This window comes from Bos mutus, chromosome 20 (genome assembly GCF_027580195.1).
Source record: "Bos mutus isolate GX-2022 chromosome 20, NWIPB_WYAK_1.1, whole genome shotgun sequence".
Taxonomy (NCBI): Eukaryota; Metazoa; Chordata; class Mammalia; order Artiodactyla; family Bovidae; genus Bos; species Bos mutus.
The window spans coordinates 14,406,271-14,429,043 of record NC_091636.1 but is presented as its reverse complement, the minus strand read 5'-3'; the positions used below and the strand labels follow the sequence as shown (position 1 = coordinate 14,429,043).

The following is a 22,773-nucleotide window of genomic DNA, read 5'->3' as shown; positions in this document are numbered from 1 at the left end:
AGAATTTACCTGAAACATTCTACACAAACGGAATCAAATAATATGTGACCTACTGAGTCTGGCTTCTTTTACTCAGCAGAACGTTTCTGAGGTTCATCCACACTGTAGCATGCATCAGTATCTCAATGCTGCCATAGCTGAGTACTATTTCATTGTACAGATACACCAGATTTATTTATCTATTCATCCACTGATGGACTTTGGGTTGTTTCTACCTTTTTTTCATTATTGTGAACAGTACTGCTGTGAACCTTCATCTATAAGAATCTGTGTATTTGTTTTCAATTCTTTGGCGTAATACGCCTAGGAGTGGAACTGCTGAGTTGTACAGTAATTCTATAAGTATCTTTTTGAACACCTACTAGACTTTTCCACAGCAGGACTCAAGAGCTTTCAAAAGTGTCTATAACCCTGGTGAATTTCTTAAAATCTCTTTACAGTCTCCTAACTCAGAGTAAGCCTCTGACTGTGTGGATCACAACAAACTGTGGAAAATTCTTCGAGAGATAGGAATACCAGACCACCTGATCTGCCTCCTGAGAAATCTGTATGCAGGTCAAGAAGCAACAGTTAGAAGTGGATATGGAACAGACTGGTTCCAAATTGGGAAAGGAGTACATCAAGGCTGAATATTGTCACCCTGCTTATTTAACTTATATGCAGAGTACGTCATGCGAAATGCTGGGCTGGATGAAGCACTAGCTGGAATCAAGATTGCCTGGAGAAATACTAATAACCTCAGATACGCAGATGACACCACCCTTATGGCAGAAAGCAAAGAGGAACTAAAGAGCCTCTTCATGAAAGTGAAAGAGTGGAGTGAAAAAGTTGGCTTAAAATTCAACATTCAGAAAACTAAGATCATGGCATCCAGGCCCATCACTTCATGGCTAACAGATGGGGAAACAATGGAAACAGTGACAGACTTTACTTTCTTGGGCTCCAAAATCACTGCAGATGGTGACTGGAGCCATGAAATTAAAAGACGCTTGCTCCTTGCAATAAAAACTATGACCAACCTAGACAGCATATTAAAAAGCAGAGACATTACTTTGCCAACAAAGGTCCGTCTAGTCAAAGCCATGGTTTTTCCAGTAGTCATGTATGGATGTGAGAGCTGGGACTATAAAGAAAGCTGAATTGATGCTTTTGAATTGTGGTGTTGGAGAAAACTCTTGAGAGTCCCTTGAACTGCAAAGAGATTGAACCAGTCCGTCCTAAAGGAAATCAGTCCCAAATATTCACGGAAGGACTAACGCTGAGGCTGAAACTCCCAATACTTTGGCCACCTGATGCAAAGAACTGACTCACTGGAAAAGACCCTGATACTGGGAAAAACTGAAGGTGGGTGGAGAAGGGGACGACAGAGGATGAGGTGGTTGGATGGCATCACTGACTCAATGGACATGAGTTTGAGCATCCTTCAGGAACTGGTGATGGACAGGGAAGCCTGGCATTCTGCAGTCCATGGTGTCTCAGAGAGTCAGACACGACTGAGCGACTGGACTGAACTGAACCCAAGACTACGAAAGCAGGTTTTAACATACACTGGAAAATTTCCTATACTGAAAATCTCTATGCTTTAGTAGCAAAAACTAAAGCAAAGTTACACTAATGCCCAGAATTCTAACATCTGTATATGCTGGCTTCAAATGGATAATACACCAACTACTATACACCTGTACACTTCTCAAAGTGAGATAAAATAACTGAACCAAAAATAGTCAGAGCTATAATTTGTGCCTTAGGAGGAAACAAGCTTCTGACTTCAGTACCTCTAAAAAGGAATGGACAATAAAAAAAATCAGTCCCATTCCACTGGACAGAACTAGGTAATACTGGACCACAATGCGTCTGAATCTAACAGATTAGACTACTCTGCAATTGGCTGATACTGTTTCGATGATAATCTAAGATCCAAAGCTGCACTCCTCTAACTCCCCTACAAAAAGAAAACTTTTGAGTTACACCTCAGCCAAGATCTAAAAAGACTAATATACAGTACTCAGGCTCTGACTATCTGAAGGACGATATTCCAAAACTCATGAAAAATATCCACCACTATGCCAAAGTAAAGGCACTGCTGAACAGGGTGATTGGTGCAATTTTTATCTTTTTTTTCCTTTATGATCTTCTTCACTCTTCATGCGATCATTGTTAAGAACACTTAATTCAGCTGTTCAACAGGAAAGCTGTAATTTCTCCATGATGAAGAAATAAAATATATTATAAATTATTAAGAGTTAACCTGTGAACAAAAACTGACTTCTGAAAAGGTGCCAAGATTGAGGGGAGAAAATAGTCTTTCAACAAATGGTTCTGAGGCAACTGGATAGCCACATGAAAAAAATGAAGTTGAACCTTTACCTTATAAATTATACAGAAATGTAAAACCTCAAAAAGGATCAAAGAACTAATACCTAAAATTATAAAATTCTTAGAAGAAAATATAGGCATAAATCTTTGTGGTCTTGGATTAGGCAATGCTTTCTTTAAAATAACATGAAAAGAAAACAGACAAATTGCACTTGGTCAAATTAAAGACATTTGTCCCTCAAAAAATACGCTTAAAGTAAAAGGATGACTTATATTTTAAAAAGAGAAAATGTTTGCAAATCATATATCTGACAAGGAACTAGTATCAGAATACAAAACAACTATCACAACTAAACAAGGCAAACAACCTAATGAGCAAGTAAAAAAGGACTTAAGCAGACACTCCTCCAAAGACATTCAGAAGGCCAATGAGCATACTAAAAAACGCTCAGTATCATTAGTCATCAAGGAAATACAAATCAAAACACGAGATATCACACTCACAACTAACAGAATGACTATTATCAAAAAGGCAAGAAGTAACAAGTGTTGGTAAGGATGTGGAGAAAAGGGAATCCTTGTGTTCTACTGGTAGGAATGTATACTGGTGCAGTCAACATGGAAAACAGTATGGAGATTCCTCAAAATATTAAAAATAAAACTGTCATATGATCCAGCAATTCCACTCCTGGGTATTTATCCAAAGAAAACAAAAACACTGGTAAGAAAAAATATGCATGCCCCTATGTTCACTGCAGCATCATTTACAATTGTCAAAATACAAAAGTAACCCAAGTGTCATCAACAGATGAATGGATGTGGTATATGTATATGTGTGGAATATTATTAAGTAATAAAAAATAATGAAATCTTGCCATTTGCAACAACACAGATGGCCTCAGAGAGCATTGTGCTAAGTGAAATAAGTCAGAAAAAGACAAATATTATATTGTTTTACTTATATGTGGAATATAAAAAATAAATGAACAAACATAAAACAGAAATAGTTATAGATACAGAAAACCAACAGGTAATCACCAGAGAGGAGGGTAGTGAGGGGAGGAAAAAAACAGGTGAGGAACCTTAAGAGGTATAAACTTGCAGCTATAAAATAAATGAGTCATAGGTATGAAAGATATAGTGTGAGAATCTAGTCTAATAATTATATATCTTTTTATGGTGACATAGTGTAAACAGACTTACCATGGCGACCATCTTGAAATGTATAGGAATATCAAATCACTATGTTGTGTAAAAGGAAATAACACAGTGTTTCAGTCAATTATACTTCAAAACAAATGAATTTACAGAAAAAGATCAGATCCGTGGTTACCAGATGTGGGGGCAGGCGGAAAATGGGATGAAGATGGTCAAAAGGTAGAAACTTCCATTTCTAAATAGTAGAGATGTAATGCACAATATGATAAACATAGTTAACACTGCTAAGAGTTATATAAAAAAGTTAAATGAGTTCTTTTCTCATCACAAGAAAAAAGTTTTCTATTTAGTTCTGTATCTATACAAAATGATGGATGTTTACCAAGCCATCATTAATTATAGTCATTTTAGGATGCACATTAAGTCAGATCATTATGCTGCAATCTTTGAACTTATACAGTGCTTTGTGTCAGTTTTATCTCAATAAAACTGAAAGAAAAATTATTTAAAAATAAACTTCACATATTGGAAATTAGAATAGTGAACACTATATAGGATTATATCACTACCAATACCCACAGAACATTAATCTTATCTAGAAACAAGTAACATTATTGTGCTTTTTTGTTTCTGGAATTCTTTTCAGAAACCCAACTAGTTCACCTTGCAGAATGTTCTGTATTATTCTGACTAACCTATATTACGCTGAAAATCCACATTTAAAAAGTTTTTATTTAAAACAATCATAAAATAAATTTACTACATAATCAATTTTTTAAAAAAGGTAGTAACAAGTGTTGGCGAAGACATGGAGAAACTGAAACCCTCATATAACTACAGGAAAATAAAGCGATGCAGCTGCTATGGAAAACAGTTTGGTGATCCCTCAAAAAGTTAAACACAGAATCAAACATGACCAATTCCATTCCTAAGTATATACTGAAGATAAGGAAAAAGATGTGTTCAAACAAACACTGGTACATAAACATTTCTAAAAGCATCATTCATAATAGCCAAAAAATTGGAAACACTCATACATCTATTAACTGATGAATGGATAAACAAAATGTGGTATATCATACTATATAATTAATCAGTCACAAAATATTAGCCATAAAAAGGAACTCAATTCTGATGTATACCACAACACAGATGAATCTTAAAATCATCATCCTTAGTAAAATAAAACATAAACAAAAAGCCATATATCATATGATTCTATTTAAATAAAATACCCAGAAAAGGTAAATTCATACAAACAGAAAGCAGACTGGTGGCTGAAAGAAACTGGAGCTAAGGGAATGGGGAATGACTGATTAATGGGTACGTGGTCAAGACATCCATGAACTAGATATTGGAGACAGTTGCACATATTAAGGAAAAACAAGTTAACCCACAGAAGTCTATCTGCAATAGACTGCAAAATCCCATCCTCATTAAAGAGCAGAACCCACTTTCAGAATGGCCCAGTTCCTCTCAAACTTTAACAGATGTATGCATCAACTGGTGATCTTGTTAACATGCAGATTATGATTCAGCAGTTCTAGGGTGGGGTGTGAGATTTTTGCCTAATTTAGCTAGTAGGTGATATGCATGCATCTGGTCTAGGACCATACTCTTAAGTAGTAAGACTCTAGAACAATGGTCTTTACATACATTTTAGAAGAAAATATAACACCTATCAAAAAACTTAAAACACAAACAATACATATTTATTTTACACATTAGCTAAGAGAACTACTATAGTAATAGAGACCATGTATTAAAAATAATACAGAAAATATCTACTTATTTTCAGCATGGAGTAACAAAGACTGGGTTTACCTACCCACCTGTAACAACTGCAAAATAGGATAAAATATGTGAAACAATGATTTCACATACTGAATAATCACAGAGTAATCCCTGAGAAGAGGGAAGTAAATGACATAATCTCAGATTATTGTCCACAGAGTTTCCAAGTCACAGTTTCAGGAGATGAACCTTGAAGGTTTTCGGAAGTTAAGCGGACAGTGGGAGTCTGGGGAAGCCATGGCAGCTACACTGCAGCTCAAAGTAACCAGAGAGGAAAGAGGTAGACAAAGGGAAAGCTCTGAACATCTGCTGAACATTCTGGTGTCTTTAAATAAGTAATAATCAGTGAATAAGTGTTAGGAAACAACTTGAAGCAATGGGAAAAAACCACCAAATGGAGTGGAACTAAAAAAATGATATAATCTTCAGAGCTGGGAGTAACTCAGGTTCCCACTAGCCATGGTGGAAAAATTCGTAATGCATAAGATACTGGTTAGAATATCAAGAAATATATTAAAAAGTGGAGAAAAGTAGCCTTAAGTTAAATGCTTCTCTAGTCCTGCCTAAAATCATAAAAGCCTTGGAAGAACTATATTTTTCTCCAAGTAACTGTATCCCACAACAAAGCTCAAGAATATTAATAGAAATGCAAAAATAGTCATCACCCAAGAAGGTAAAATTCACAATGTCTTGTGAATTAAAAAATATAAGGAGGCAAATATAACAAATAAGAAGTAAAAATAAATAAATGAAAAGGCATCCAAAAATGAGACAGAAAACAGAATCAGTAAATGAGGACACAGAAAATTACCATTACAGTATAACTGTATTCTATATATTCAAGAAAACTGAGGAAAGATTAAATAGCGTGCTTAAAAGAAATACTAAAAATATTAAAAGACACGAACCAAAATTTTAGCACGAAAAATCTAAATCTGAGATGAAATAAACTGGATAGAATTAAAATCAAATTAGACATTGCAAAAAAAAAACAAGAATAAACTTAAAGCTGTCCAAAATGAAACACAGAGAATAAACAAAAAATAATAAGTATCAGTGAGCTCTGAGACAACTTAAAATGACTAACACAAGTTTAAGTGAGGTCCTCTGAGTACTAAAAAGGGTACTATTTTAAGCAAAAAGTAGTTGAAATTTTTCCAAATCTGATGAAAACAAACAAACCTACAACCTGAGAAGCCAAACAAATTCAAGCATAAGAAATATGAGAAGAATTATGTAAAGGCACGTCATAATTAAACTGCCAAAAGTCAGTGATGAAATTAAAAACAGCCAAACATCACATCAGAGCAGTATGTAAAGCAGCAGGAAAACACTGATTTATAATGATGGGAAAAGTCAATTAATTGAAACAGATCAGGAAATAACACAGATGAAAGTAATAGTAAGAAGGAATATTTAAACAGTTTTTAAACTGTATTCTGTTGTTCAAGAAGCTGGAGGAAAGTTAAGTAGACATGTGGAAAACACTAAACACACATACAAATGAACTTCTAGCAAAGAAAACTATACATGTCTCACTGAAAAGGATTAAGGACAGATTAGGTGATGCAGAAGCAAAGATTAATGAATCTGAAGACAGAGCATGAGAAAAGACCTGAAATGAAACACAGAAAAAATGAACACAGAATTAGTGAATCATGACCAATATTCATGACTGATGGGATATTTACAGCACTAAATGTCTATATTAGAAAAGGAAAGGTCTGAAATCAATGACCTCACCTGCTTTCTTTAAAAAACTAGAAAAAGATCAAATAAAGCCCAGACTAATAAGAAAGGAAATAAAAAGTCTAAATTTACTTACAGAAACCAAATAGAGAAAATTTAAACTTTTTAAAGAGTATGGTAAGAAACAAAGCTATCTTAAGATTCTATTTTAAAACTACAAAGAGAGCAAGAGAAGAAAAAAGGAACAGAGGGAAACTGCAAAACAGCCAGAAAACAATTAGCAAAATGGCAGTACATACACACTTACCAATAATAAAATGTAAATGGACTAATTCTTCAATCAAAAGACAGAATGGTTGAATGGATTAAAAAAAACAAGAGCCATTCATATGCTGCGTATAGGAGACTCACTTCAGATGCAGGACACACAGTCTTAAAAGTGAAGGAATGAAAAAAGATATTCCATGCAAACAGAAACCAAAAGAAAGTCTCGGTAGCTACACTTACATAAAACAAAATTAACTTTAAAACTGTAACAACATACAAAGAAGGACATTACATATGATAAAGGGGCCAGCCCAACAAGACGATATAGTATTTATAGACATTTATGCACCCAACACAAGAGCACCTAAATGTACCCAGCAAATATTAACAGTTCTAAAATCCCATTTAAAAAGAAAGCTACTCACTCAGCGCAAACAGTTTTTCCTGCTGATGTATGTGCAGATACTAAAACAGACTGATTATTATCAACACACTGAATGGCTTCTCTTTGAAAGGCATCAAGAATGAATGGATATTCCTATAAAAAAAAATTAATATATGTATGAAGATACCTTGCCACATCAGAACATACTTAAAACCAAGAGATGCTACCCCCAGAAGCGTTATGGAAGCATTTATGAGTCTACTTGGGAAACATTCTGTCCACTAGAGAAAATTAGGAAGAACTAAAAAGAAAACTTTAATAAGACAGAATATGTTATTTCTGCTGTCTAATCTTTCAATTATTATGCTTACACATATACTAATTACAACATGATTATTACCATATATTAAGAACATGCTTTATGGGAGGCACTGTGGAACACATTTCCCACATATTAATCTCCACAGCAACTCCTAACATAGGTGTAGTTTTCTTTCCCAGCTGGGAACACTGAGAGTCTGAAAAGTCAAGTCCTCAATGAAGTTCACTCATCAGAGGCAGAATAATATATCTATCAGACTTTAAAAATTCAAGTTTACCGCACAGTACTGCCATTTTTACTTAAAGAAAATGACTTGGAAAACCTACACTACTCTTTTATAGTCTATCAGCGATTCAAAATACATTTAGTATCAGCATTAGAGTTTAAGTTTCATTAGAAGCTTGTTAGGCTCCAGAACTGTATGCAAAACATATTGTACATATGCATTTTTTTCTAGAGAAAGATTGATACTTTTCATTAGATTCTTTGAAATGGCTGAGAATTATGCTTAAAAATCTTATCACATGATGCTTGGTTTTCAGTATGGTTGTTTACTGATTTGGTTCTCACCATATCTGACTTCAAGTGGAAGCTTCAGAGTGTGTATCTACATACACATACACACAAACACACACAGAAATATAAAAATCTCATTTTAAAGTTTACCTTTAAGATTTTTAGGAAAACAGACTCACAAAACTGTACCAACTGTACCGCTCAAGGTACAAACCTTTGCAGCTTTTCCAACTCGAGGTTTAAGTGGTAGATAATCTTCATCTGCAGGAAGTGCAACCTGATGTTTAAAAAAAAAAATTTACCATTCAAGAATTGATGCATTCAGCATACCATAATTAAAGACGGTTTGAAAAATAAAGGTGATGAACTAAAGTGTTGCTGACAGTCTTAGACACTACAAAATTAAATAACCATCTTCAAGAACAAGGCAAATGCAAATGTTACAGCATTCCAAAAAGTGTTTACCTAATAGTTATGTAATCAAAAGCATTTAAGTCTACCTCCCAAAAGAAACTTTATTAAGTTCTAGGACTTATCTCAGCTATCTTTGTATATTCTGTATCTAATGTACTTCTTGACATTAATGAATGCTCAAAAAAGCTGAATGGACATAAAAAGGGATGCCACTATATGAAAGAAAACTATATAGAATAAAGTATTCCCTGGAACAGGAAATTAATTTTCCTCTAGTGAAGATTAAGATCTGCAGAGCAGTTCACAATATACCTAAATTCCCAAGACTTAAGCCAAGTAGTGTATAAATAATAAGGGCAAAGTAAGGTACACAAAGAAGTCAGAAATCATTTCTAAGAGCAAAATTTCAACAAACAATTATGAGATAAGATTAGCTGTCTTAGAAATATTGAGAGGTTGTTGGTAAACGTGCAATTCAATTGCAATCAAGATGATGTGTGCAGCATTTCAAAAAGCGGTAAGTGGAACCTGACTATAATTAAGTGAAACAATAAATTATGAAACCTAATGTAAAATATCTAATATAATGAATGTATTAAAAGAAATGTGACACTCTAAATGGAATCTACAAAGGGGCAGAGTTTGGAAGCTTATCCAGCACAAACTACAAAAGGGTAAATTCAAGAGGTGTTTTTATTAGTGAATGAACCTTTCTGGGGGACAGGAATAGTTTTCATCAATCTTTTCCTTCAGACTACATATTCTCCTTTTATGACTCTAAGAAACTTCTAAGTAGCTTCTGATTCCCAGGTAGTTTGATAGTAAGAGGATTACCTATCCATTAATTTTAGGAAATGTCCTTCTTTTGCTACACTATACCATGAGTACCAAAGTGACTGTTCTTCTAAAGAACACAATCGCTGGCACACTGACAAAATCAAATTTCTGAATCTGAAAATCTTGGGACTAGATCCTCAATCATGGTATGATCCAATTTCACTTCCCTCACATTTCTCCTTGATACTCGCTATGACATGAACAAAAAACATTAACACAAAGCAATTAAGATTTTAACATCTCTGAGATTTAATAGCAACAACAACAAATTGTGTTTTCACGTGTATAAGAATCAGTTTTATTTTTAATCTCTGAAAACAGTGTAACACTAACATAAGACAGGGAGAGGAGAAACCTACAGGGACTAAGGAGTCAGAAAAAAGAAAACCAACAGAAAAATCAAAAATCAAATAGACTTAGCAATCAGTTACTGGCGATTTTTGCCAGAATAGTTCGAAAGACATGGAGAAAGAAGAAACCTAACTACAGTAGACTAAAAGATGACTGGAGGCTAGGAAGTCGAGCAGGGATTTTCTAAGCAGAGCAATCAATAACACCTCTGAAAAAAACGGACTCCATATATATATATTTGTGTGTGTGTGTGTGGTGTTTCTCTTTATATTCAGTCAGTAATAAAATGTGCCTGGCTTTCAAAAGATAGGTACTAAACGAGTAACTACAATGGTGATGAAGAAAACAACACAGTAGTTAAAAGGAAAATATATAACAAAAGAGAAGATTTTAAATATTCGTATGCTGATAAGAAAAGGAAAACAGAAAAGGAAACACTAAAAACAGTCAAGGGAAAATGGAGTAATCCAAGTCTTTGTGGAGGCAGGATAAGATACGACCAAGAACACTGACGGAGCAGCCCTCCTCAGCCTAAACAGGGCAGTGCCTTTTCCTTGGAGTGGATGTGACTCCAACTTGGTATCTTTGAACCCCTAGATAAAGTGAAAGGTAAGGTGACCGGCTAAAAAAGTGAGAGGAGATAACAGGATGTGGGGTTTGAGGATAATCATGAAGGAGGACAGAAGGAACCTTTGACCTCCTGAGAGCTAAATTTGTGTTTGGCTTTTCTTTCCCATCTTTTTAAGACCACAGCTTCAAAGAGGGTCTCACGTAAGTGTTAAATGTATGATCTAATGGATATTATACCCACCAAACTAAGTGCTATTCTAAAGGAATGTAAGCAAATTTCAATTAAAAAAATAAGTATTAAAAAAAAAGGCTCCAAATCTACATCAAAAGCAATTTTTGTTAATCTGGAATTATTCTGCTTATTCAATAAAGACTTCTAGTAAGATTTCCCAACTATCTGTAGTAATAACTCGTCAGGTTACATGGTAAAGGCAAGGGGGCTTAATAGGAAGAACTAGTGCTACAATTTCCTCATGTCCTTTCGGTTCATAAACTCTCAGTGATAAAGGGTTACCACAAGCTATCCTTGACCACCATCTAGTGGCGAAACCATGAAACTGCAATGTATCGGTTGTCAGAGCAAGATAAAAAAAGCACAGGACCTGTAAAACATCACTGTTACTTGACTTTAGGAGCATGGGAATGAACATGTACTAAATACATACTCTGTGCTGGGTATCTTACCTAATTTTCTTATATAATCTTCAGAACAACCCCATGATGTAAATCTTATTATTCTAAATTTACAAATTAGAAAACTGACATCAGAGGTTAAGAAATTTACCCAAGACTGTAGTTAGGAAACGGAGAAGGCAATAGCACCGCAGTCCAGTACTCTTGCCTGGAGAATCCCATGGACAGAGGAGCCCTGGTAGGCTGCAGTCCATAAGGTCGCACAGAGTTGGACATGACTGAGCGACTTCACTTTCACTTTTCACTTTCATGCACTGGAGAAGGAAATGGCAACCCACTCCAGTGTTCTTGCCTGGAGAACCCCAGGGACGGGGAGCCTGGTGGGCTGCCGTCTACGGGGTCGCACAGAGTGGGACACGACTGAAGCGACTTAGCAGCAGCAGCAGTTAGGAAAAGCACTGTCAGTATCTGAATACAAAGCCCCAGCTCCTTCCACTAGACTATGTACTCTGCAGAAAAGCTACTAATTGTTTCCAAAGCCCTGAGGCTAAACCCCTTGCTCACCAGACTAGATAATCCAAAGCAAAATCCCACTTACACCACCAACTTAATCACACACTGTTTGTGCTTACCTCATGTGTACACCCTTCGACAGTTTCAACTGACTGTACCTTGACTCTGGGCATCAGGTCAGCCAAACTTAAAAAAAAAATTATTAAAATTACATTAAAATATTGATAAATTACTGAGAATTATATAGGCTGAGAATTCAAAATGATCAGCTAGCATCTCTTATTACAAATACAAAACAAATAGACTCCACGTAATTATTCAAAGAATTATGTTAACTTAGTTCCAGTGACTATTTTAAATAAAAAGTACCTCTACAAAGCATCATCATTACTTCAAAACACAAAGATGCTTATAAAAACCATTATATGATAGAAAGTATAAAATAAACTAGCCTAATACAGATGTTGTTATAATTTTTAAGTGTTCCTTAGTCTCAGCAGAATCCTAGGTTTTACTCATCTAGGTTCTGTTTAGACTCTTAAAGGACATGACTGTGAATAAATTAAAGAAAAATAGATGTATTTCTGCACAAGATTTATTATCCTCTCATTGACTGTACTTTTAATTTTTACTTTAAATCAATAATCATACTTTGGGTAAAACTCAAGGGTTACTACAAGACACAACAATGATTTTAAATTGTCAATATTATTTTGTAACCTATTCCACTAGCTTGGACAAACAGTGCAGCTTAAATGTTTCAGGGACACATCTATCACCATCTATAGTACCTACTTTTGCTAGTTACAACAACAGCTAACTGGTTAAAAAAACAAACAAACAAAAAAACCACTGGAGTAAATTTTCCATTGTAGTGCCAAGCTAGAATACAGCAAAGAAGGAGGGAAAAGCAAAGTCAGGATGATCATAACAATAGGAAACAGGTCAATCTAAGAAACTAGCATCAATATCTAGAAAGTTTCAACTTCCGAAATGAGAGAAACATCAACTATTTCAACCTCAGATACCCATGGGTCTCCCTCATTGACAGCAGTTTTAAGATTCAAAGCCACTCTACTGCTGCATGCAAGAGTGAAAATTTAATTCCTCCTAATGCTCCTTCTCAAGTAAGTTTTATTCTTTCCTTTTATCCCACACTTCCAGTGATCCTCTTTCTTAAAATTGGATTCAAAAATATTAAAAATCTTTCTTTTCTATACTGTTTTCCATTTCCCCAAACACAGATAAACATACTAGTTATATGTCTATTTGAATATATAAAGAATATTTACCTTTATTTCTCTATGTCAACAAACACATTCATGAAGTAACAACATATAAGCAACTTTCAAAACTTCAAATAACTACCCATCCGGAGTTACCAACATTTATGATAGTGGAAATACTACCTTAAATCTTCAGTTATTGACTCTTCCACCCTGGGTTTCTTTCCAAAAATAGGTTCATCAGCACCCTCGAAGTCTGCATCTCTCTTGTTTTTTCCAACATTAGTTGACTCTGATTGTAATTTACCATCAAAACATTTTCTGAAAAGCAAACAAGTTAGAATGAATTCTGAAACAGCACTTGTTACTTTAAGAGCAACTCCCATAAAATATTATCTTTGTAAAATATATACACTATTACCAGAAAAAATCACATAAATAGATGTTACAAACCAAAACTGGCTAAAGCCCAGAATACTCTAATTTTAACTAATAAAACTGAACATTACTTGTTTTTCATTTCATATTTTCTTGGAAATTGTTTTTAAAATATTTTGCAACTCACATTATCACATTAACATAACTACTAACACAATATTCTTAAAAGTTATAAAACATTGTTATACATTTACATGAGCACTTTCAATAAACATTTAATGTTTTTCTAATGGCATAATATCAGTATTTTGGAGAAAAAAATTTTTATGTGGTCGGATTTACCGGTTAAAAGTAGTGACAATCAACAGTGCTTGGTAGACTAGACATCCATAGGGTAATTCAATCTGACCCTTCTGCTCATTTACACAAAAATCAATATAGATACTAGATCTAGTTGTAAAAGGCAAAAACAACAAAGCCTCTAGAAGATAAAACAAGAAAACTATCTTTATGCTTTATTAAATGACATAAAATTATTAATCAAAACGTAATTCTGATGAATTGGACTGCATTGAAACTAAGTGCTTCTGTAAATCAAAAGGTACTACTAAGAGAGGAAAGAGGTGGGGAGAGAGGTGGGAGGGGGGCTCAGGATGGGGGACACATGTACACCCATGTCTGATTCATGTCTATGTACGGCAAAAACCACTACAATACTGTAATTAGCCTCCAATTAAAATAAATTAATTAAAAAAAAGAGGAAAGACAAAGTGGGAAAAAACACACATATAACAAAAGGCAAATAAATCTAAAGTACTGGAAGACTACAAATTTAAAAAGATAACCCAATTTAAAAATGAGCAAAAGACTAGAACAGGCCCTTTTTAAGAGGATATCCAAATCACCAATAAGCATATGAAAAGAAGCTCAGAAACAATTACAGGAAAATGGAAATCAGACTATACAGTATCACAGACTCTTAAATTTTTGATCTCAGAATCCTTTTCCAGTCTAAAAGTTATTCAGTATTCAAAGGACTTTTGTTTATGTAGTCATATCTATTGATAGTTACCATATTAACTATTAAAACTGAAAAAATTTTAAGTTTAGTTATTCATTTTAAAATGGCCAATAACTATTAGAAGTTAGGGCTTCCCCAATGGGTCAGTGGGTAAGGAATCCGCCTGCAATGCAAAGAGACACAGGAGACGTGGGTTCAATCCCTGGATGCGAAAGATCGCCTGGAGGAGGAAATGGCAACCCACTCCAGTATTTTTGCCTGGAAAATCCCATCAACAAAGGAGCCTGGAAGGTTCCAGTCCATGGGGTCGCAAAGAGTTGGATAAGACTGAGCACAAGGCAATGCTGAGGCATAACTGACCTATCAGAAGTTAACATAAATAACATTTTTGACAGAAAATAAGTATTTCCCCAAAAAGATTTAAATGAGAATAATGGCAATGTTTTCTATTACTCCACGTGCCTTTAATGTCTAGCTTAATAGAAGACAGCTGGACTCTCATCTATTTCAACTTGTGATATGGTTTTTGGCTTAAGTATATGAAGAAAAATCCAATCTGATGTAGTTGAAAAGGAGCAGACTTTTCAGATAACTGGGAATATTCCTCTGACCCCACATCAAAACTTAATCATACTTTGAAAAGTACTGCTGGAGCTACAGTTAAGAATTTTACAATGCTGAGCAAAAGCTCGACACAAAATAACATATATGAATCCATTTACATTATATCTACAAACAGGAAAAAAAAAAAAGTAACACATGTGGTTATCATGTTAGTCACTTTTCTGGGGGGAAAAAGAGGAGGGATTTCTACAATATTCTACTTTTCATCCCAAATGGGGTTACACTGGCATGTTCACTTTATAAAAATCTGTCCCATGACTTCCACACCTTTCTTACATGTTTTATTTCAATAGAAAAGTTTTTTTTTTTTTTAAGAACCAATGAATACTAGTATTGATCTATACGCTATAATCTTTCTATAACGAAGTTTACTCTTTGATGCTTAGCAAAACCTGACATACGTAAAACATCTCACTCTCAATTTAGTGGAATAGGTATTCATAGTTATCCCATATTACTTACATGAATCTCCTTTGGACAAGCCATTAATATCTTTGGCTTTCAGTAAAAGAAGACATTTAAATGATAATTATGATTCCTCTAATTTTAACATTTTATTATTCGGTCTGAATTAATAAGCATCAACCAAACCATTGTAATAAAAACCTACTAACAGTTGATGATAACTATAAAACAAAGAAATATAGTTCCTATAACTTTGACAAGTTTAAAACCTAATTTCATGGTGGAATATTTTCCTTCAGAAGAGTTTTATTATTCTTTAATATTGTATTCTTATCTAAACAACTGAATCTGAAGCTAATCAAGTCTCTACATCAGTACTGTTTAAGATATATACATGCAATTACTGACATAACTTTAAATTTCTAGTAACCATATAAAAATAACTTCAAAATAAGCCAGTTTTAATATATTTAACTTCAAATATACTACATATTAAAATTTCAATATATAAAAATAAAAATGAACTACTGGATATTTTTTATATCAAGTTATCAAAATACAGTGTATATTTTCAATTTACAACACATCTCAATTCTGATTAGCTACATTTAAGTGCTCAACAGCTACTGATAGGTAGTAGCTATTACTGCAGTCTCCCCTTATCTGTGTTTTTGCTTTCCAAGGCTTCAGTTGCCCTGGGTCAACTGAGGTCCAAAAATATTAAATGGAAAATTACAGAGGTAAATTATCCGTAAGTTTTAAACTGGACATCTTTCTGAGCAGCACGCTGAAATCTTGTGCATTCCTGCTCCATCCCACATGGGACACGAATCATCCCTATGCCCACAGCATCCAGCTTGTAGTCACTTAGTGTCTAAGTTCTCAGATCACTGAACTGGCATGGCAGTGCTTGTGTTTAAGTAATTCTTGTTTTACTCAATAATGGCCCCAAGCTGCAAAAGTAGTGATGTTGGCAATTTTGAGAGCCAAAGAGAAGCTGTCAAGTGCTTACTTTAAGTGAAAAGGTGAAAGTTTTCAACTTATAGATTGATATAATTTATTATTAATAATTTTAATTTCTTATCATGTCTAATTTATAAATTATGCTTTCAAAAATAGTATTACATTAAAAAAAAAAAAATACTACATACATGTTTTGGTACTCTCCAAGGTTCCAGGCATCCTCTGGAGCTCTTGGAACCTATCCCACTCAGATAAGGGATTGTTCAGTTGCTAAGCCATGTCCCCATGGACTGCAGCATGCTAGGCTTCCCTGTCCTTCACCATCTCCTGGAGTTTGCTCAAACTCATGTCCATTGAGTCGGTGATGCTATCCAACCATCTCACTCTCTGTCGGGGCCTTCTCCTCCAGATAAGGGGTGAGGACTACTATACATTGGATAGTTCAGCTCTAAATATAAGGACAGTTTGTAGTAAATAATTGAGGATAGAGAAGCTAGTTAAATGATAGTATAAGAGCAATTTCAGGATGTGGAAAACTATACAGGACAAATGAGCTGGATTCTCCTCTCATCTACGCTTCCAGAAGCAATCAACAGCATAAGGGAAAAAGAGACTTGTAAAATAAAGGACTTTAGGGATGTAACAGGGGCCTCTCAGACAGTGCTAGTGGTAAAGAACCCACCTGCCAATCCAGGAGACATAAGTGACGTGGGGTCAATCCCTGGGTGGGGAAGATCCCCTGGAGAGCAGGGCAACCCACTTCAGTATTCTTGCCTGGAGACACCCATGGACAGAGGAGCCTGGCGGGCTATAGTCCATTGGGTCTCAAAGAGTGGGACACTGCTTAGCAACTGAGCACGCATGCATGCATCTTCATAACATCATAGTTGCCCATTCAAACTACAGAAATTAATTACTTCTGTTTGGAAAAAAACAAAAATCTGTCCTTCCTCATTTTCCCTGAAAAGTTATCCAAAACTACTAAACCCTAACTTAATGACAGAGGAAGACTATTTTTTTTCTCCTTTCTGTCATTCTTTCTTACATGTGACATTTCACATTCTTTGATTGTTCTGATGTCCCTATAATCTCTGTCATGTGTATGAAAACTACACATTCCCAGAGAAATCTTCACTTCAAACAGTTCCAATTCAAGTAACATCCAGATATATACCTTCAGTTCTGGTATTACTTCAAATCCAAATTAAAACTGCCCAATGGACTGCTTCAATACGGATACACTATCATCAATTCACTTTGCCTTGAGCCAAATTAATTTTCAAATCAAAATCACCTATAAATTTCCCTATTTTTCTTCTTCCTGATATCCAAATTCAAAACATCTCTTTTGACCCCCCTTTCCATTGTTCTCCTTAAATTAAGCCTGTCAATTTTTTCCTTTACAACATTTTATATCTTTTTCCTTCCTTCTGTCACCTCCTGAGCTGAAGTCCTTATAATCTCATAATTAGACAATTTAAATACTTTTTAATTTACTTTTACTATCAGTGCCTTTCCTCTTTAAACATATCAACAAATGCTACCAAATTAATTTATCTAAACTAACACTTTACTTCTCCAGTTACCAAGTTACATGTTCAATGGGCGCACCCCCACACACACACTGGGTTTTTTTAAAAATAAAATCAAAAGTCATCTGCCTGTTATTCAAGGCTCCTCATAATCTAAAACCAATTTATATCCTCTGCTTTATCTCTTGTAGTCCTAAGCAAACACTTCCTCTAGGCCAATCCGTGCTACCAAAAAAAAAAAAAATCTCAGCATCAATAAGGAATCATTTCCTCAACTTAGGATAGCTTCTTGCATGTAAATCTCTCTGGACACCACAAACAGATACCACTTTTCTGAACTTTAATAGCACTTCAGTGTACATAATAGCTTATTATATTCCAATCTCCTACTCTTCAAAATATGTATCTGTTCCACTTCCTTACTTCAAATAAAAATTCCTTGAAAGTAAAATTATGTCTAACTTAACTCAAGCATCTACTGGGTATCTTCCTCCAATGTCAAGAGTAAATTTTGTTCATTACTAAGGAATCATCTTATTTTAATTGACGTTTCAGGGACCAGTAATTTTTTAGTTTTTCTTAATGAAATCAAAGAAAGCCAGCACCTAAGAATCCAATATATGCTAAGCACTGTTAGGCGCTTTACACATACTATCTCATTTAATCTTCACCAAAACCCTAGTGATTGGCGCTATCATCTCATTATGGGCAAGAAAACTCCAGCTTGGAGACTGAATTTCTCTCCCTTCTGCTGCTATTTGCCCTGTCCTCTCCAAGTCACAGTTTCTAAGCCTCTTAACCCTTTACGCAACTGGTGGTTCGTTTTGTGTATTAAAGGCTCTGTGCCCAGTTGGTGCTGGTGCTGCGGGTGCGGAAGCTAAGAAAAAGCTGCCATGCCCTCACGACCCCCCGGGTAGACTCAGGCAGGCGCAGAGTCAGGCCTCATGCCGGCATCAGGGAATTGCAGGGCCAGGAGCCCACGCTGCCTGCGGTCACCGGGAAACGCCAAGACCCAGCGTCCTCAAACCAACATTCTTCCTTCCTCTTCATTTTTCTCAACCCCCTTCACTTCCCTACTCCTATCATGAACACCCTACACCCACCCCACTTCTCGAGGTCTTCAAAAGACAGTACGATTTTCTTCCTTTAACACTGGGATCATCTTCCTTACCCGGCCTTTTCTGCAGACCCTGGAGGCCCCTTCCACTTCCCCTTCTCCTTGTCTTTTTTGGCTCCAGGAGCCGTGGTCGAGTCGTCCTCGAACACGCTGAACAGCTCATCCCCGAAAGCGTCAGCCATCTTTCGTAGCGGCGAGACCCAATTTCCTTCCTACCCACAATGCTCCGCGACCGCACCGACAGTGACGACAGTGAGGCTGCGAGAAGCCTCAACGGGGGCCCGCGGGTGATAAAATTAGTGGAGTAACACAGTCGCCGAGACTTCTTCCCCGCTTCCTTTTTCTCCTCTGATCTTTCCTTTCCCACTGGCGGAAGAACACCTCCGTGGCTAAGAAGGGACCTCGGCCAGGATTCCCGGCACGCCGCGGACACCTGGGGCGGAGAGGAGGCGGGATCTTGGCGAGCCCGACCAATTACGAAGCAGCGGTCGTCCAGGCCTGAGAAGCCCGGATTGAGGGCGCAAGGTGGCGGCTTGGGACAGGGGGAATGTGAAGATCTTTTGGAGGCCGTACGGGAGTGGTGCCGGTAGCTGGATAGGGAGAGGTCTTCTGCCACAGCTGCAACATGGGTGGCAAGAACAAGAAACACAAGACGCCGGGGGCCGCGGCGGTCCGGGCTGCCGTGTCTGCTTCCAGAGCCAAATCCTCCGAGGCCGGAGCTACCGGGGAGGCCCAAAACAAGAAGCCTGTGTCCAGGCCGGCCCCAGCCGCCGCTGCCAGCACCAGGGAGCCCCGGGTCAAGCAAGGTATGAACGGTCAGGCCCCGGACTCCTCCGGAGCTTCAACTGCCAGTCCCGAGGGAGAAGCTTTAGCACGTGGGCAGACCCTCGATCTTAAAATTTATTTCACACCCAGAGCTACTGTCTCCCCATCTGGTAGCCTTGTTTTAGATTAGTGTAGGCTGTTCGGGCCTCCAGAGTTCCGACGGTAGCGTCCCCCCACCTAACCTCCATTTGCCTTGAGAAGAAACAAACAAAAAAAAATTTGCATTAGCTCTCGTTTCTGCAGGGATCGGTCCTGAGCCACCCTCTAGCGAGGCGAATGCAAAGAGTAGTGTGTGGAGTTGTTAACCTCCCAGAGCCAGACCCTTTTTCTCCTTGCTTCTCAGACCATTTTCAGCCACGATGTAGCGTTTCCACGTGTTATGGAAAAATCAGTACTTAATAAGAATTTCAGCGCTTACACCCCGAATATGGGTATTGCTGCTGCTACTGCTACTGCTAAGTCGCTTCAGTCGTGTCCAACTCTGTGCGACCCCATAGACGGCAGTCCACCAGGCTCCGCCGTCCCTGGGATTCTCCAGGCAAGAACACTGGAGTGGGTTGCCATTTCCTTCTCCAATGCATATGGGTATAATCTGCTGTAAAAATTGTCAGCGATCTTTATCGCAGCAATGCGTTTTTGCTTCTTGTGCATTTTGGTTTGATAATTCATCTTGGAGATTGCCAGTTCTGGCTGCAGATCAACAGACCTCTTTTACAGCTGGTTTCAAAAGATGGACAATTAATACGCTATTTTTTTCTGCTTAGCGTATTTGCTTGTTCTTGCAGAAATATTCGTCCAACAAATATGTATTGAAAACCTCCGTGTATGGGATGAGCAAAATAGATAAATCACCACTCTTGGAGCTTGCCAGTGTAATGGCAATAGTTACATAAACATTGCTTTGTGATTGTTAAGTGTCGCTAGGAAAGAGAATTTTACAGGGTAATCTGATTTTTACTGGGAAAAAAGAGGAGTATTGGATGGTGTCTTTGAGAAAGTGATGGTATTGGGGGGATGGATTGGTATTAACTCCATGAAAAATGGGGAGAATAGTATTTCTGTGCAGGAAGGAACACTACATGCCAAGATCTTGAGTCAGGAAAGAGCATGGGCCTTTGAGATACTCAGAATGTAAGCATTGCCTAAAGAGGAAAGGAGATGAGACTGAAGTAGGCAGGTAACAAACTTTCACTTAGAAGATGAATAATAATTCTTTGTCCTGCAACTTATCATAATATTTTAACTACAGAATTGCTATGCCTGCAATTAGAAATGCATAGTATTTTTTCTGGACGATTCTGTGGCACTTTTACTCTGTGAATCAGTCTCTTCCTTTTCGTGCTATTGCTCTGAGTTCTTTGAACTTTCTAATAGTCATTTGTTGTGTTCTTTGGCTTCCCAGTCCCCCAAACCCAAAATGTGACACTTGCTGAATGTGTCAGTCTTACAGTATGATTCCCTCTCCAGCTCTTCCAGAAGAACTCATCTACTTCCGTTACCTCTATCTTCTCCTGTGTAGGTGACTCCTCAATCAGCACGTCCAGTCGTGGTCTTTATTTCAAGCTTAAGTCAGCCATTTCTACACTGATTTGGAGATCTGGCCCTATTTTGTGAGCATGTCAAATTTAATAACATGGCTAATTACTCCCTCCCAAACTAGCTTCTCCTGTGACTTCTTTGTTTCTGTTTTTCCATATTCCTCTTTAGTCAATGTCAGTAGTTATATTTTAATGCCTTCCTTTCTTCTTCACATCCAGTCAGTTCTCAAGCTCCATATAGTCTTTGCTTATTTGTCTTCCATGTATGCCCCTTTTCACTTTTGATTTATACTATTCACACCTCATTTTAGGCACTCATGAATTTGTGGAGTATGAGCACAGCCTTCTGATGGATCTCCCTAGCTGTGCTCTTTTTTCCTCCTCCAGTCTGTCCTGCATGAAGTATTGGATTGATCTTCAGAATCACTGCATTGGTTATATCACTTCCCAAGTTGTTCTACAGCATTTTTACTGACATTGTGATAAAGTACCAACGATTCAGCTTGTATCTAAGACCACCCTTTCTAGCCTTTTTACTAGTTCCTGTATTGTGTGTGTATGCTCCATCATGTCCAACTGTTTGTGAGCCTGTGGACTATAGCCCACCAGACTTCTCTGTCCATGGCATTTTTCAGGCAAGAATACTGGAGTGGGTTGCCATTCCTCCTCCAGGAGATCTTCCCAACCCAGGACTGAACCCAGGTCTCCTGCATCTCCTGCTTTGCAGGCAGATTTTTTACTACTGAGCCACGAGGGAAACTAATTCTGGTATTCACCTGTAACACTTTCTCTGTGTTTTCACTGCCCCAAATTCAGCTGTTGGCTTTCTGCCTCCTTGTGTTGATTCTTGCCATTTTCTCTTATGGAATGGCTTCTATCCCCAACACTATCTACCAGAATCCTGTAATACCCACCTCAGATAGCAACTACTTTTAAAATTCTTCCTATTCCACAGCTCGTGTATCATTGTTTGAATCATTCTTTTTGATATTTAGATCTGAGGAATTACATATTTTATCTGTCCTACAAAATTATAGGAGGTAAGAACTGTTTCGTGGATATGTATTAATATCCCTCAATCTCTACTTAAATGTTCTGAATATAGTCATCCAAAAAATTTCTTGGATAAGTGACAAGGACAAATCAGAGAAATTATTAAGACCAAGAAATCGAGAGAACATGAGAGGTTATCTACCAAATTTGTAGAGAATTTTATGTAACCATAAATCAATATCTGTATATATAGCAGATAAATAAAATGTGATTGCCACATGATTTTGTTTTCTTTTTTCTGTTTGGATATTTTTATATAATAGGCTTACTTGGAAGAAAAAGTGACAAAATACACAGAAAAAATTATCTCTAAACTCTTTTTTGTT

At 36.7% G+C, this 22,773-nt stretch overlaps 2 protein-coding genes across 2 annotated transcripts in view; one reads left to right on the top strand and one right to left on the bottom strand.

Annotated features, from left to right (window-relative positions):
• MTREX (Mtr4 exosome RNA helicase) overlaps positions 1–19,388 on the bottom strand; it is a 101,864-nt gene extending 82,476 nt beyond the window's left edge. The window contains exons 1-5 of the mRNA XM_005887381.3: positions 19,086–19,388; positions 13,175–13,312; positions 11,885–11,951; positions 8,662–8,724; positions 7,650–7,762 (exon numbers count right to left, since the gene is read on the bottom strand). Coding sequence (XP_005887443.1) covers positions 7,650–7,762; positions 8,662–8,724; positions 11,885–11,951; positions 13,175–13,312; positions 19,086–19,213 — 509 coding nt within the window. The 5' untranslated portion in view covers positions 19,214–19,388. The remainder of the gene's footprint in view (positions 1–7,649; positions 7,763–8,661; positions 8,725–11,884; positions 11,952–13,174; positions 13,313–19,085) is intronic.
• Positions 19,360–22,773, top strand: part of DHX29 (DExH-box helicase 29) — a 47,303-nt gene continuing 43,889 nt past the window's right edge. Inside the window, 1 exon segment of the mRNA XM_005887378.3 lies at positions 19,360–19,837. Coding sequence (XP_005887440.2) covers positions 19,657–19,837 — 181 coding nt within the window. The 5' untranslated portion in view covers positions 19,360–19,656.